The sequence below is a fragment of the Artemia sp. Qi Xiang Cuo genome, chromosome 21, assembly GCF_049724085.1.
Source record: "Artemia sp. Qi Xiang Cuo chromosome 21, ASM4972408v1, whole genome shotgun sequence".
Lineage (NCBI taxonomy): Eukaryota > Metazoa > Arthropoda > Branchiopoda > Anostraca > Artemiidae > Artemia > Artemia sp. Qi Xiang Cuo.
Genome location: NC_142814.1, coordinates 37,061,508 through 37,078,362, shown reverse-complemented (window position 1 = coordinate 37,078,362; position 16,855 = coordinate 37,061,508). Strand labels below are relative to the sequence as shown.

The following is a 16,855-nucleotide window of genomic DNA, read 5'->3' as shown; positions in this document are numbered from 1 at the left end:
CCAGTGTATGCATTGAAATCTCCTAAAAGAATAAAGCCATCGGCAGGAAACTTTGTCAAAAAAATATGCAACTCTTTTTGAAATATCTCCCATGTATCCTCTTATGAAAAAGAACTACTTTCTGGAGGGATATACACAGAACAAAACGCATGACTTCTTTTCCCACGTGAAATTCTTACCCAAACTAAGTTACAAGACACACTTTTTAGCCGGATCACATTATTGGATGACAAAAAAACATCTGAAACAAACAACGATACACCTCCATAATAACGACCATTTCTCGACATTTTACGATTTGCACTAAAACAACTATAATGCTTAACTATAATATTTTCTCCAGACCATGTTTCAACAAGAGAAATAACTTGAGGACTACAAGCTTCAACCAGGTCCTTAAACTTATTTTGCGTGAACCCTTGTATGTTCCAATGTGACAAATTTAATAGAGAATTTTCACCATGGCCCAAATTTCCCTATACCGCCTCATTTCCCATCGTCGGTTCGTGCTGTCTTGGGCGGGAAAGTTTTCTTTGGTACTATCGCCCTCTTAGCGTCATCATCACCCGAGTTTACTCTGACACTATACTCTGCGGGTCTTGGGCGGTTTACCCTCATTGGTTCGATGTTATCAGGACTAATAATTTCCGCATTCGAGCGTTTCGCGGGATTACGCTGCTTTAGTGCTGGGATAGCTTGCGATCCCCTTGGAGCTGGGGTTTCTGTTAAACACATCACCAAAGTACGATCTTCGTTCCCCATTCCAGAGGTCGCGGAACTAAAAGATACAACCGTTGCCGAAGATACAGATCTAGTCCTAGCATTAGACGGATATGCCAAGCTACCGTCGTCAGGGGGCATGTTGCTATAGATTTCCCGACCGACCATGCCCGTAACTGGCGGTGGCGCCGAGTGTGCACTATTCTGGGGGGAGGGGGTTCAGCTTGGTTTCTACTAGGAGGTTTTACACTGTCATGAGCGGTGTTACGTTTTTGTTCTTCAACAAGGCCGCTTGTGTAATTATACATGAAAACCTGGTTACCGATGAACAACTTAAGTCCTCGTAATTTCACATCAACAAAACCCTCAGTGTTTGCATCTTCTAAAGTCTATTTCAGTTTTTTTCTGGCAATCAACTCACGTTCCGTGTAATCAGGACTAATTGATAATCCCAACCTTCGCAAAAGAAAACCTGATTTTAATACATAGTCCCGCCCTGCAACACTTGCAATTTTGATCCCTACAGGACGGACGCTCATTGAACTTTTAAGTCTGAAAGCGTCACGCACATCAAAAAGACGGAGATTTAAATTTGGAATTCTCGCATTCAAAGCACTGACAACATCTTCCAGAAGTGAGCGCCCCCTATGCTGCGGCGAAAAGTTATAAAGCACTACGTTTCCTCGCTTCATGTCAGTTTCTAAATACTGAATTTTTCTCAGTGCTAATTCAACTTCTTCCCGTACATTTGACACATCTCTGCGTACCGACTACGATTCCCTTTGAATATTCTGGACTAACGACGCAACATTTTCAAATTTATTTACAAACTCAGCCACATCCGACGTCATTGAAATGGCCTGCCTTAACATCGGTTCAATAACATCCAACTTGCAATTAAGTGCTCGAATTTGCGGTAATAATGCATTAATGTTATCTTCCATTTTAAATCAGAAATGAAGATTAGAAATGAAAAATATTTCTCTTTACGTGAGGGTTGTGCCTCATGGGTACTTCCGTAACCGGCCAAACTTGCAAGGCACAACCCAGCCTAAATTTTGCTCGGCTATAAAAACAGCATTTAACGAACGAATCCTAAAATCGTAATTCCACTTTCAGTCCAAAATTCAATAATCCCTGGCAAAAGCTTTTGCAAGCAATACAAGAATTTCACTTTAGATGCTATTTGTTCGAATGAAATTTAATCCGATTAGTTAGATGTTGACACCTTGAAAACTAGTTCAGTACTGATTAATGGTTATTAATATTAACCATTAACATAACAATAACCATAACAATATTAATGGTTGCATAAATACCCGCTTTCAGTATTGTGTGTAAAAATACAATAGTTGCTAAGCGTTTTGTATTTTAATCATAGTTTGTCTTTTTTTCGTGATTATTATATTGATAGAAATGAATTTAGCTACATCAGAACAGAAGAGGTTTCTGAATACACAAAAAGGAGAATCCCTAGTGGTTTTAATCCCTCTATCGTCTGGTGCAAAAATGACTCTATGGCCTTAACAGCTGTCTATGATCTTAGGAAAAATAATGTTTTAAAATGAGGTTTAAAATACTTTTAGTCAAATGGATTTAAGAATTAAGTCAGCATTTAAAATTTAATATTATTTTGGAATTAGTCCTCATATTTAAAGAGTTCCCTTGTTAGTATAAAAAACTTATACCATTAAATCTGTTTGAGAAAAATTTAATACGAATTCTAAACCGCTAGTGCAACTAAAAGTATATCGTTACCCATTCAATCCCAGAACAAATTTAACTAATATTACTTGCTAAACACAACAAAATTGAAAATGAGAATTTACATCCATTTACGTCCTTGATAATTTACATCCAGGTGGGAAGAGGAGACCCTGTCAAATAAGCAAAAACACATGGTTAATATTACTTGTGTACTGTTAATATAAGTAATTTCTTTGTAAGAGTTACTACTAGAGTTACTGTAAGGGTTTGTATAGAGTTACTACTAATGATTTTGATTAGAAGAAATTGTTACAAACATGGCTTAAATCATTTCGGGCTGTTTGATGAAGCATAAGTTTAAGTTTTAAATTCTGTGGGGTTTTTGAGTTAGCACAGTGCTTAAGTATAAGAATTTAAATGACTTCTACAATTCTTATTGCCGAAAGCAGACACCTTTGAGATCGATACCTGCCCTAAGCAGTCCAATGGTCTGCCTGAAAAAATATAAATGTAATCCAATTCGTAGCATTGTAGTAGCACAGTGGATTAAAGCTTTGTTGGGCAATAAAGGGCCCAGGGGGTAGATCTCCGCTGCAGCAAAGTCAGAAGGCAAGGTTTCTACTTGTCTTTTAAAAAGGACCCAGCAACTGAAACCTCAATTTCATGCCCTATACATTAGGCATGGCTCTGGAAGATCTTTGTTCATTATCTAAATGCCAATAATTTTAGTTGCCGATAGAAAAAAACGATTCCTGTTATTCTAAGGTCCACGATCTTTTTTAATATCTTCAGAGTCTTACTCAAGATATGTCTTTAATAATATAATGTCAGTCACACCTGACGTTCAAAATCGATAGCATCAGTATTTGCTGAATGATTAGTTTTTCTTTTACCTAAGAATTGCTCGCATTTAATATTTTTAATCCGAATCGGTGGTCAAAATGTTTTTGGGTTTTTATAGCGTTAAAATCACCATGAGTCATACAAATCTTTCCGACTCTAGACACGATTTCAATTCTTTTTATTTTGCTAAACAAATCAATTCTATTTTAGGTTTTAATTTGTCACAAAAATATAAAAACATCTTGGGTTTTCTGTAGATCTCTGACTAAATATAAACTTAGCTTTTAGAAGTTACATTCCTCTTCTTTATGAATCAGGTTACTTGGCCCTTATTTTCGGACTTAGTGGATTTCTTCTTGAATAATAAATATTATTTATATTATTAAAATTTTATTGCTAATTAACCTTACCTTTAAGATTCACAAAGTTCTTATTATTTGAACCCGTAAGTTTTTCCATATGTAACATTTACTTCACAGTTTTGGAAGGCCCAAATTTCGACGTCAAACCATGGTAAGAATTTTTAAATTTATTTAACAGTTCAGTTTTATAAATATATATTTTTTTTAAACTTGTGCTGTTTTCAGGTTGGAATCACCCTCGCTCTTGCAGTTTTGATGGTGAGTTTGAGCTATGAACCTCCCTGTAGTAAGCAACAGCTGTGCACTTTTAATGTTAAAAGTGAACTTTTAGGCTGAAAAATGTATCACTTATTAAATAATATGGGCAATCTTAATATAATATTCTGCAAAATTTAAATGTGTGAAACGTTATACTACTCATAAATATTTAAAAACAGGCTGTAGTATTCAATAATCGTCGTTAACCAAATATTCCGAAATGGATGACAATGGTTAGAATTTTCTTGATGCACCCTTCATAATAAGATCCGTAGCATAGGCCTTGATCCCCATCCAGGGCTGTCATTCTGGTGAAGGCTACTTCTAAGACATAGGCTAGCCTAGGTTAAATGGTAAGTTTTTACCAGATCATACTATTGACTTACAAATAAAGTGAATATACCACCCGATGCTTTTTTTTATGCTTTTTCCAAATATAATAATCATTTTTGTCAGAAATGAATTTTACCCCCACCCATATATACCAATTCAGGGTATATATTTGCACATTGGGGGGGGGGGAATTTTAGACTTACCTCCCATTTACATTAGAAATAAAATTTGCCCCCACCCCCATAATGTGCAAATAGCCTATATACCCTGAATTGGTATAGCCTATAGCCTAGGCCTATAGGAGTGGGGGTAACATTCATTTCTGACAAAAATGATTATTATATTTGGAAAGAGCCTAGGTAAAGCTCTACGAAATCATATTATTGAGTTAGGAATAAAGTTAAAAACATTTTTTAGTAATTTTGTATTCGTTTATCAACAAAAAAACGATTTTAAATTGGAATGGATTTTCCGCCCCCCCCTATAGCGGATATACCAAACCTAACCCTGATTTTGCATTTCTAGGGGGGGGGGGCTGAAACCAAATTACAAAATAAAAGCGAAATTAAATCATAAAAAGAATAAACAAAGCCTAAAACGTTTTATTAGATATTTTCCTAAAAAACTAATATGATTTGGTAGAACTTTACCAGAGCCTAAACAAGGCATAAAGTGGTATATTCACTTTATTTGTAAGTCAATAACATGATTTGGTAAAAATTTACTGGTTAAATTTGAAAAGGAAAATACTCTGATGTTCTTTTTCCTATATAGCCTAATTTCCAAATATAATAATTTTAGTCTGTGAAATTTTGCCCCAGTCTCCCTAATGAAGCAAAATATAGGCCTAGGCTAGATTTGACACACAAGTGGACTGATTTTATAAGTTATCATTATTAGGAAAATTATACACAAGGGTTTTTTGATAAAATTCTACTTTAGCTACTTTTGGCTATCTTGAAAAGGTTAGGTTAGGAAAATGAAACTTTCAGGGATGGGTCTATAGGCTAAAATATGTCCCAGGAAGGTATTTTGAAGTACCTACCTCAACTCCTTCTCCCTCTAGAGGGTCCTGAAATTTGCCTACATAACAGGTCTATATGTATTGAAATTTTGACAAAAAAATATTTTACCTTAATTATCAGTTATTAGTTTCTTTTTCTTTGGCTTTAATTCTGAAAATGCAATTCCTGTTATTTGGGTAGAATTTTAAGCAATGTAAATGTTTTTTTTCAAAGTTTAGGAAATAAACTTGCATATATTTAAAACCTTATAAATCTGGATTGAACAAAGTTTTGAAGCTGGAAACAATTTTGTTGTACTTCATTTAAGCAGAAGATCTATTTTGCAGGGTTTCACTTGTATAATATGCATATTTTTAAAGGTCAGGACCCTCTAGAGGGGGAAGGAGTGGAGGTAGGTACTTCAAATACCTTCCCATGACATACTTTAGCCTGTAGACCCATCCCTGAAAGTTTTATTTTCCTAACCTAATCCTTTTCCAAGATAGCCAAAAGTAGCTAAAGTAGAATTTTACTGTTTTTTTTTGTCAAACTTGGACAGTAGTTGTAGAAAGTGACTAAAATTATCAGAAATAGACATAGACACAGAAAATCTAATGAAATAAATAAATCCAAAAAAGCCCACATTAACAAATAAGACCCAGAAAATCACCCATTAGTCATGATCCAGAGCAAATGCTGTGTTGTTTCCTAGGTTATAATTTACTATAGCCTATAATTTAAATAGAAACATCCTGAGAAAATAGAAGTAGTAGCCTACAGTTTGATTGTATATTTTATGAAATATAATTTTTTTTTTTACATTACATCCCAAGTTACTGCCATTGACTTGACTTGACTTATGTCCCATCTGTCCTTGAAGGTTGTTTTGGGGCCTCTTCTTTAACCAGTTCATTGATGTGCCTCCTGTAGGTGCTTCTGTTGTTGGCCAGGTGGCAGAGTTGTGGCAGGTTGTTAGGTGAGAAGTTTTCTTTCCATCTCTTTGGAGGATGACCTCTGGGTTGAGAACCATGTACTCATCCATCAAAGGTTATCTTTGGGAGACAAGTGCTAGCCATGCATTGTGTATGTCCAAGCCATTTGAGTTGTTGTAGTTTTATTTTGTCCAGTATTGTAAATTTGACTTTCAGATTATGGAGAAGCTTGGAGTTGGAGATTCTGTTGTGGAAGGTGATACCAGCAATGTGTTGTAGGAATTTGGTTTCAAAGGCAGCTAGGTGGCGTTGATTGCCTGTTTTGAGCATCCAGGATTCACAGGCATAGATGGCAATCAGAATAATGAGGGAGTAGAAGAGTCTCATTTTGAGAGTTATTGTTAAGTTCTTATTCTTCCAGATGGGCATCAGAGCTTTAAAACTGGAGTTACTGCAATTAGATTTCTCATTATGTACCATTTCCAAATATCTTGGTCTCTTTTCTGTCAATGAGCCTCTACTGACTCCCACCTCCCTAATGGTCCTAGATATAGCTCTAGTAATACATTGTGATTTAAAACAAAATTATTTCATCAAAGGACAGAATGGAATAAAATATGAAAATATAAAATAGGACATAAAACTATACTATAAAATAAAAATCTCAGTTTATCTATTTTTTTGAGGTGCAAAGGCCTAAAGGGATGCACAAATTAGGGCACAATGTAAAAGTTCTGATCTGATATAAAATATAGAATATAATGATACTTGTTGTATTCAACAAGACACATTTGATTAGAGACATTAATAAGTGAATTTAGCTCATTGTATTATATTTATTGATTTTTTATTTCACCCTGGATTTTGGCAATATTTCCTAACTAAACCTAACTAAAACTTCTGCAATCCACTGTGTTTCTAGCAGAAAATTGTTAGTTATATTATGAAAAGGGTTTTTCTAACAAATCAAATCATTGGTCAAAATCAAATTAGACTCCACAAGGTAACAGATAGTTGCTAGTAGACACTGTAAAGGAATTAAATGTAATACAAATCATGCATCTTATCAGCCTTATATCTCATATCAAAGGAAACCAAAGATTTCCATTGACTTGTTTTGAAAGCTTGCTATAAATATACTTTCAAAGTTGTGAACCTGAAACTAGTTCAAGTCAAGGATTTGCCTTGCTAACAGCTTGTTTTAAACCTTGATTTAAGCTTGCAAAAAAGTAACAGTTGGACTACTAGCAGGTATAAGCAAGCTTGTTTGAGTCTTTGTTCTTGATTTTGGCTTACTTTTTCAAATTTTTTGCTATTTGTTTGTATTTCATGGCCAGGTTGAATCAAGTTTCAAGCAGATATATAATAGTTTAGAAATTTTTTTCAAAAATTCATGTTGTAAGATGAATATCAGATAGAAAATAGGAAGAAATATACCATTTGACTTTCTATTCAGTACTTTTCTCAAATTTAATACTCATCTCATTCCTTCCTTATGGGGCTAGACATTAGCCCTATACATTACATAGCAGTTTCTGATTTTGTTGTTTTTTATGCATGAAACCAGTAGGTAAATAAATACTTAAAATAAAAAGGAGTTTAGTTACTGCTCTCTGCCCTAGCAGGAACCTTCTAAAGAATATTGTGTCATATGTGTTTAAACTGGAAACTAGATGTATTTAGATCAGAATTCTTTAATTTTAAAGTTTGTTTCAACTTGTCAAAACCTAGCAAAAAAAATTATTGTTTTATATATATGATATTAATTCCTAGAAATCTCAGCAATTCAAAAATTCATTTAGTAGTTTTATTTTATTTTTAATGTTGTAATTATAAAAATTGTGTTTAAAATGTATTTTTCAGTCATGACACAATAGACTTTAAAATATTTTTGTTTAAGGGGAGGGGTAGTAGCCAAACCCCTGTTTTTAGTAATTTTTTCTTGTTTCAACATGATTTGAGTATTTATTTAAAATTTTAATTGTTTTAAGATCAATTTGTTCATCTACATCAGTACCTGTTACCTTTATGTTTTATAACTCTTTAATTTGAACCATTTTTAAGTGAGTGTTGGAATATCTTTTTTAATTCCTAAATTTGTGGTGCCAGGTATAATTCAATATCTGATCTACTGCTAGTCTTTTATGAAGGTTGTGTTAAGGTTTCTTTGCATTATCCTATTCAGAAGCCAACCATAAATGCTTTAAGTAATGTTGGACCTTAGTTTTTTTTTAACTACATTAGAAAATTATCCCCAAAATTTAGAAGATTTAAGATAATATACAGACCAAAAGGGTTTTTATTTGTGTTGACCCTAAGTATGTAAGATTTGTTAAATTTAAAGTTACCAATCAACATTTACTAGCACAAAAACTTGCATAATTGTAGCCAAATAAGCAAAACACCCCATAAAGGAGTGTGGTTTTGATTCTGTAATCTTAGCATGACCTCAAGAAAGGAGATTCTAGATTTATATACATGCTGCTATGAATTTTGTATTCTCTTGGAAGGATAGTCATGCTTGTATGTTAAATTGTTTTTTCCTCTGGGGTAGTTACACAAAACTAAGATTTTTTGAATTCCTAGAAAGAGCAGTGGGTGATAAAATTTAATTTTAGGACCTATTCTAGTTTTGAAAAAAACACATTATGAAAGGTTAAATTTTTTTTGGATTTTGTACCACAAAACTACAATTTTTGCTTTAAAAGGCCAAAATATTTCCAAGTAAACATTCTGAAAGGATGTAGCCAAGAGTTTGAAATTTTAATTCAACTGGGAATATTCATTTGAGGTATCATTCATTTATCAACAACATTCCATAGTTACTGATCAATTTTCAAGAGGGTAGTAGATGAGTATCCATGTGAGGATGCCCCAAAGCTGCAAATGTTTACTTTTTGGCAAAAACTATAGATATTAATCAGATCAATTGATTTGGAGGCAGGTATTAATTCTATTCCATTCTACTTCTATTCATTTCTTTTTAGTTTTTTGTTCATATTCTTAGGTTTTTTTTAAATGACTTATATGTCTTTTGATGTTTTTTTATATATCTTTAATTTACTCCACTTCTGCAAAATGGACAGTAACAAATTGAATATTGTTATTATTCATTTGAAGGAATTGTTTAAACCAAGCATGTCTGAGAGCCCTAGACAAAAAGAATAAACCCTCATAAACAAAACATGAAATTTTGCCTTATCCCACAAAGCATTTTTCTTAAAGTGTCAATTTTACATGCATATTGGATAATGCCTATCCGTTTTTTATCTTTTCCTTTTATTTTCATTTGAAATAAACATATTTTTTTGCTCAAATTCAAACAAATCTTATTGGATAGGTCCATATGAATTGATAGTAGTTAATCTTTATTTAATGCAATTTCTTCTAGCATTACTTGAAAGAGTCCTATTGCTCATAAGTATGGCTGAAACAGATGAGAAGTTAGAAATTCTCGTCTCAAGATTTCTTCTACCAGTTATTGTGAAACTTGATAGTCAGGAGGAAGGAGTAAGGAAGAAGGTATGATTCTCATTATATTCCTATTTTATAAATAAGCATTTCTTTTTGTGATGAATTTTCACTAGTTGCAGTAATTTTCTCAAGCCACTAGAGTTTATCTAACTAAAATATAGAGAAAAGGAACCAAATGCAGATATAATGTAATTATTAACCAACTGTCCACCTTGAGACAGAGAAAAGCATATTTACATTGCTCTGTATTATCTAAACAAGGATGGTTAATTTGCTCCTTCATGGCTGAAGGACCATGAAATGGAGATCAGCACAACTGGTTCTGACTTTAGACTCTTGCATTGCATCCTTTTTTATCCTCTAACTGATTGGTTTTCCTCTTCCCCTGTCTGGACAGTTACTATTCCTCCTTCATTAGTGGCCAGTTTCTACCCAATGACTTTATATATTGTCTTGAGTAACACTAAGGCATGGAATGTTTGAATTGTGTTTGTGAAATTCTGTCTAATTTTGAAAGGGATAATAATATTGATCATTATTTCTTATTTTTGATGAATTCATGAGCAGAACGAAATTTCTAGAGATACTTCAAACTTTTTATTTAGTCTTGTTTCTCTTGATAGTGAGAGCTTAGAAAAAAATGCTACGCTTTTTGTGCAATAAGCAAAATCAGAAAAATGTGAATTTAAATAAAGTAGATAATCTACAAGAAAAATTGATAGGACAATAACCTTAACAAATCAGTAGTTTCAATTGGAGGGGGGCAGGGAGGGGGGAATTAGTACTTTTAAACTATCCAGATTAGCAGCATGTCATCAAAATATAATGGAAAGAGACTATGGGAAAGGATTTAAAGAAAGAGAAAAATGTTTTGGGAGGTGTGAAGGCCTGAATCAAGTCATTCCAAGAAAAGCTTACAATACTGAATTGACCTCAGTCGACTTTGCTTTAGTGGATTGCTGATATCAGATGTAGTATTTGTAATGTGCAATCTAATACAATAATGCTGCGTTTTCTACTAACAACTCACTGCATCACAAAGCCGCCTGAGCCCAATACTTCTACACATGCTCCTCCTCCATCCCAATCTATTCAAAGCCACCCCTCTTTACCCCCCCCCCCCCAAGAAGTTCCTGTTTCCCTAAAATCTTTCCTTATAACATCCTCCCACCCCATTCAGGGACAACCTGCTTTTTGTTTGACCCTCGACTGTTGACCAACAAGGACAATTTTTCGAAATCTATCATTGTTCATCTGCAGAATGTGTCTTAGCCATCTGTCATCCTTCATCTGCAGAATGTGTCTTAGCCATCGTGTCTTAGCCATCTGTCATCCTTCATCTGCAGAATGTGTCTTAGTCATCTGTCATCCTTCATCTGCAGAATTTGTCTTAGCCATCTGTCATCCTTCATCTGCAGAATGTGTCTTAGCCATCTGTTATCCTTCATCTGCAGAATGTGCCTTAGCCCTCTTGTCCTTTCTTGCATTGAAGCCCTAGATAGCGGGATTGAACCACATTTTTTATACAGCTTACTATTTGAGATACAGTCAGTCAGTCGGAAACCAAAAACAATCTGTAGGCAATTTCTCTGGAAAACATATAGCAACTCCTCCATTTCTCAAAGCGCCCACGCTACAGAACCAAACTTGACCACTATCATCACTGTAGCTTCCAATATTCTAATCTTTGATTGGCAGGCTTATATTCCTATTCTTCCAAAATTTTGTCACCTGTAAAAAGAAACACCCTGGGCCTTGACTATTCTACTTTTAGCATCTTCCCTGCACCCACCATTTTACTAATAATACTACATAGGTAAGTGAAGCTGTCTAGGCTACTTGATTGATCTTTTTGTTAGCCAACATTAACTCTTCACACTCACTTATTCCTAGTCCTAGCAATTTAGTCTTTATGACATTAATCTCAAACCTATTTTTCCACCCTGAACTTGCAAAACCTCTAAAAGTTCATTCATTTTGCTAACATTTTCTTCTAGGATGCTTAAATCATCAGGATATTCTAAGTCTAGGAGAGTTTTACTTCTCCATTTGATTCCATGCTCTTCCATTGCCTTTGCTGTGCTCCTTAGGACAAAGTTCATCAAAATGATTCATATAAATGGGAATAGAGTGCAACCCTGCTTAACTCCTGATTTAATGCACAACCAGCTACTACCCCATTTCTTACCTTAACTGCAGCAATGTTATTCTCGTAGATAACATTAATCACTTTAATGTATTCATCTTGTATACTATACTAGGTTAGGACCTTCGCTAAAGCTCTTCTATCAGCTAAGTCAAACACTTAGTCATAATCTGTAAAACCGAGGACTAAAGGTGTTTGATGACTCAGGCACTTTTCAATTATTAAACTAAGAGTAAAATTTGATCAACGTATCCTCTACCCTTTCAAAACCACACTGTTCTTCTCTTAATAGTTTATCTACAGCATCTCTAACTCTAAAGAGTATAATCATACTAAGTAATTTGCTACCTATAAGTACCACACTCACTCTTATCACCTTTTTTATGGAGGGGTTTAATAAGAGTTTTCCTAAGATTGCTAGGTGTTTCCTCTTTTTCAAAAATCGTATTCATGATCTTAAGTAACTTATCTCCAACCTTGAAAAAACCGTCTTTAAAAAAATTCGTCTAACACACTATCAGAACCTGGGGCCTTATTATTTTTTAATCCTTTTATTAGCCTACTGTCACTAATTCATTCTCACAAAATAATCTTCCTTCACATCCAAAGTACCACAAACAAATTTCATTCTTTTCTATATCTTTTCCTGTAACTCTTTTCAGGGTTTAGTACATTCACAAAATGTTGTGTTCTACCCATTTCTCTTTAATTCTTTCCTTCTCACTAATTGCGGCCTGTTCCTATCTTTAACTGGGACAAGTCCAGATTGACTATTCCCTCTCAATTTGTTTAAGTGCCAGCACAAAATTTTACTACTAAACCTACTGGCTGCATCTTATGGATGACATCTTATGAATGGTCTTCACTAAACCAATCCTTAATTTACATTTTAATGTTTTCTCTCCTCTCTTTACATTCCTCTGATTTCCATATAATCTATCATTCAAATGACTCTTGCACAGGCCTTTCCTCCTCTCTATTAATCCTAAAAAGTTTTCAGTAATGTACCTTGCTGCCTTTCTAACTTTCTTCCCTTAGACACCATCAACGACTTCACTAACTATTTTCCTCCATAAACTTCGGTTGAGTATTCAACTATTCCTGGGAAGTTTCTCTCAAATTCTCATCCTGGAGTCTTCCATCTTCATAACTTCCCTGAAGGTAGTTACTCTTCCCTGAAGGTAGTTACTCTTCCTCAATTTCAGCTTTAAATTAACCCTAGACACCACTATATGGTGATCTTTACTTTTGACATCAATAACAGCACTCCTATATATTTTAGTGTCTTGTTTTGTTCCTGCTAGTCTTCGGTTTACAATAACATAATCAATAAGGTTAGCTGTCTTGCCATCAGGTGAATACCATGTTAACTTTTATGACTAAATACTATATTGGCTGTAACTAGATTGCTTGTACTTGCAAAATTGCAGTAGTTTGTAACCATTACCGTTTTCTTTTCCTACACCAAATTTACCTAGGCTAGAACACGATCTGTCCCTATTTCTACCGACCTGGGCATTAAAATCCCCTAATAAAAACACCATATTTCTACCTGGGACCCTCCTTATTTGTTCCTGTAGCTGTAAGTAAAATTCCTCTGAGTCCCTACTATCTCTATCAGTCGGTTCTAGAGGGGCATATATTACTATGACTAATACCCTGCACTTTTTAGTAATAAAATAAGCGACTAGCATTCTATTATTAATACCTTCCCAACCTAAACAAGACTTGTCAGCTTCCTTATTCACAGTGAGCCCTACTTCCTCCCTGTGCATCCCATCCTTCCTGCCTGAGTAAAAAGATTCTATATCACCTAATTTTATGTTCCCTACCTCCTGGGATATGGGTATCTAAAACTCCTAATAAGTCCAGTTCGAAGCATCTGAATTCATCTGTCAAAATTTCGATACGATAGTTGTTTTTTAACGTCGTAACATTCTAAGTTGCAATTTTCATATTCTTTTAATCGTTGAAAATCTTGTGGCCTGAGGAAAAGGAATGGCCCCAGAACCAGAACAGGACGGGGAATAATATATCTTCTCAAGTCTACACGAAGCGCTTAAGCCAGCTTAGAAAGGGACAGCATGAAGTCCCTGGGGCCGCCAGTTGAATGGAGGCTTTGTGCAGTCCTGAACCCATCTTGGTCACAACATGATTTTCCACCCTTGGCAATGCTCTTCTATCAACAAAAGTCGAAATCCTGCACAGACACTCTCAAGCCTATTACCTCCAACTCATTATATATTCATGTCTACATGTATAATGCTATTACAGGGAGGGAACCCATTATAGGTAATTCAGCTAGGAAGAGGTGATTCAGCGTCAAAAAAGCTTACCAAAACAAACCAAACCCAGAAGAATTATCCATTCATCAAATCCAGTGCAAATGCTGTGTCGTTTGCTAGGCTATAATTTCTTCGAGGGATGCCACTCCTCAAGGTCACCCTGCAGCGCTGTTAGTAGTCACAGTTTTGGTTAGGAAAACTCGTAAAGGGTCCACCCTGGTGCCACTATGAGGCCACGCAAGCAGAATTTCCCTGTTGGAAATAGGGACGGAGAAAAGGAACTTCTGATGGAGCAGAGACCCCAAACCATCTCAAAATACCTGAACAGCTCCAACCTTCTACACCCAGCCCATCCTCGTCAGGGCAAAAAAGAAAATAAATAAATAGTATTTCTTAAAGTATATAATGAATATTATTATTAATCTCTTGCTCCATGCAGGACTGAACCTGAAAACCTACGATTGAGAGGCACGGTTGCTTCCACTACACTAGCACAAGGTATCTTCTTCATTTATCTTTTCAAAAAATGAAATTATGCTACTCATTTATCTTTTGAAAAATTTTTAATGCTTACTGGGCAAAACTCCTCTAGATGGTGTTGGTTATATTTACAATGAAAATTTTTATACTTACCATTTTGTTATTTTCTTTCAAATGAATTTGATCTGAGAAATATACCTAAGAATTTTTGTTATTATTTTGTAATTTCAGGTACTAGAGGTTCTTGTGCATTTAAACAAACGCGTGAAAAGCCGTCCACTTTTGCAGCTGCCTATGAATCAACTGGTAGAATGTCTTGTAAAGAAGACCAACTCATCCTTTGTCAAGGTAAGAACCAGATGTGCACATATGGGTACTTACAGCTGGACCAGGTGTTTTCTGTCTCACCTGGTATCTGAGATTCAGATGTTTCATGGGAAATTGTTTGACCGTACACTCCCCACATATGGTTTCAACTTTCAACATTTAACTTTCAATGTAAACCTTATGTGCCCCCAAGGCATAACTTACAACCCTTGCACTGAGGGCTCTAAGGGGGTTATCATCCTAAAAGACCTAATTTCCAGTTGAACAAAATGGATATCTCAAAATTTTGATTGGATATATTTGGGAAAAGTGGGCGTGAGAGGAAGGTTAGATGCTCTCCACTACCTGTTGACTATTAAAAGGGCCTTGCGTATATGCATATTCTACCGAATTCTCTCTCTTTGAAGCTAACCCGAAATCATAGTATATAAAAAACCTGATATGCCCCCAGGGCCAAAATCGCAATCCTTACCTAGAGGGAGGTGGGGAGGGGGAGGGGTTATCATTCTTAAAGACGTAATTTCCAAAACTTTCAACTCCGTTGAACAAAATAACTATCAAAAAGTATTGATTGGATATATTTAGGGAAAGGATGGACTTAAGAAGGTTGTTAGTTGCCCCCTAATCACTTTCGACTATTAAAAAAGGCACTGGCCTCTTGAATTTCCAATCGAATGAGCCCCTTTTCAAGTTTCTACAACAAAGATTTCAATAAAAACCTTATATTCCCCCAGGGCATAACTTATAACCCTTGCCCTGAAGACTGTGGGGGGAGTGTCCTGCTCAAAGGTACAAATTCCTGAACTTCAAACTGCATGGAACAAAATGGCTATCTCAAAATTTTCATTGGATGTGCTTGGGGAAATAGTGGGCGTGGAAGGGGTGTTAGTTTCCTTCCAATCACTGTCGACTATTAAAAAGGGCACTAGCCATTTCAATTTCCAATCGAATGAGCCCTTTTTGAAGTTTCTACGACAACGCGTTCTATAAAAAGCTTATATGTCCCCGGAGCATAATCTACAACCCTTGCCCATTAGGGATGTGGAGGGGGGGGGGGGTTTGTCCTCCAATCATTTTCAACTATTAAAAAGGGCACTAGCCCTTTGAATTTCCAATGGAATGATTTTTTTTTTAAAGTTTCTACGACAATGCTTTCTATAAAAAACCTAATATGTCCCCAGGGCATAACCTACAACCCTTGCCCTGAGGGCTGTGGGATAGTGTCCTCCTCAAAAACATAATTTCTGTCCGGAAATCAACTACGCTGAACAAAATGGGTATCTCAAAATTTTGACTGGATGTCTTTCGGGAAATGGTGGGCGTGGAAGGGGTGTTAGTTGCCTTTTTCGACTATTAAAAAGGGCACAAGCCACTCCAATTTCCAGTTGAATGAGCCCTTTTCGAAGTTTCTGCGACAACGTCTTCGATACGAAGGGCCCTGGTCTAAAGGAAACAAAAAAAATAAATAATACATTGTGCTAACATCGTTCTTATATGCCCCAGGGCATAACTTAAAACCCTTGCTCCAAGGGTTGTGTGGGAGTGTCCTCCTCAAACTCATATTTTCTATCCGGAAATTAACTACGCTGAACAAAATGGCTATCTCAAAATTTTGATTGGATGGGTTTGGGGAAATGGTGGGCGTTGAAGAGGCGTTAGTTGGCTTCCAATCACTTTTGACTATCAAAGAGGTCACTAGCAACTCCCATTTCCAATTGAATGAGCCCTTTTCGAAGTTTCTACGACAACTCCTTCGATACGAAGTGCCCTGGTATGGAAAGCAAAAAATAATAATGCATTGTGCCAACATCGGTTTTTACTTAGGCAGCGCGATTGCGCTGCCTATGATAATTTATAAGTGTAGAAAATTATGGTGTTTATTACGTAAAGAAAATCTGCTAATAGGAAAACTGTCAGTTCTATATATCAACACTCAAAAGGTTTAAATCCAGATAACAAGTCTGATTAGCTAAAATGGTCAACA

General features: G+C 35.4%; 1 protein-coding gene across 1 annotated transcript in view; it reads left to right on the top strand.

The window, feature by feature from the left end:
• The first annotated feature begins 3,967 nt into the window (after window positions 1–3,967).
• LOC148939501 (proteasome adapter and scaffold protein ECM29) overlaps window positions 3,968–16,855 on the top strand; it is a 157,742-nt gene continuing 144,854 nt past the window's right edge. The window contains exons 1-3 of the mRNA XM_089106894.1: window positions 3,968–4,123; window positions 9,551–9,681; window positions 14,776–14,892. Coding sequence (XP_088963020.1) covers window positions 4,111–4,123; window positions 9,551–9,681; window positions 14,776–14,892 — 261 coding nt within the window. The 5' untranslated portion in view covers window positions 3,968–4,110. The remainder of the gene's footprint in view (window positions 4,124–9,550; window positions 9,682–14,775; window positions 14,893–16,855) is intronic.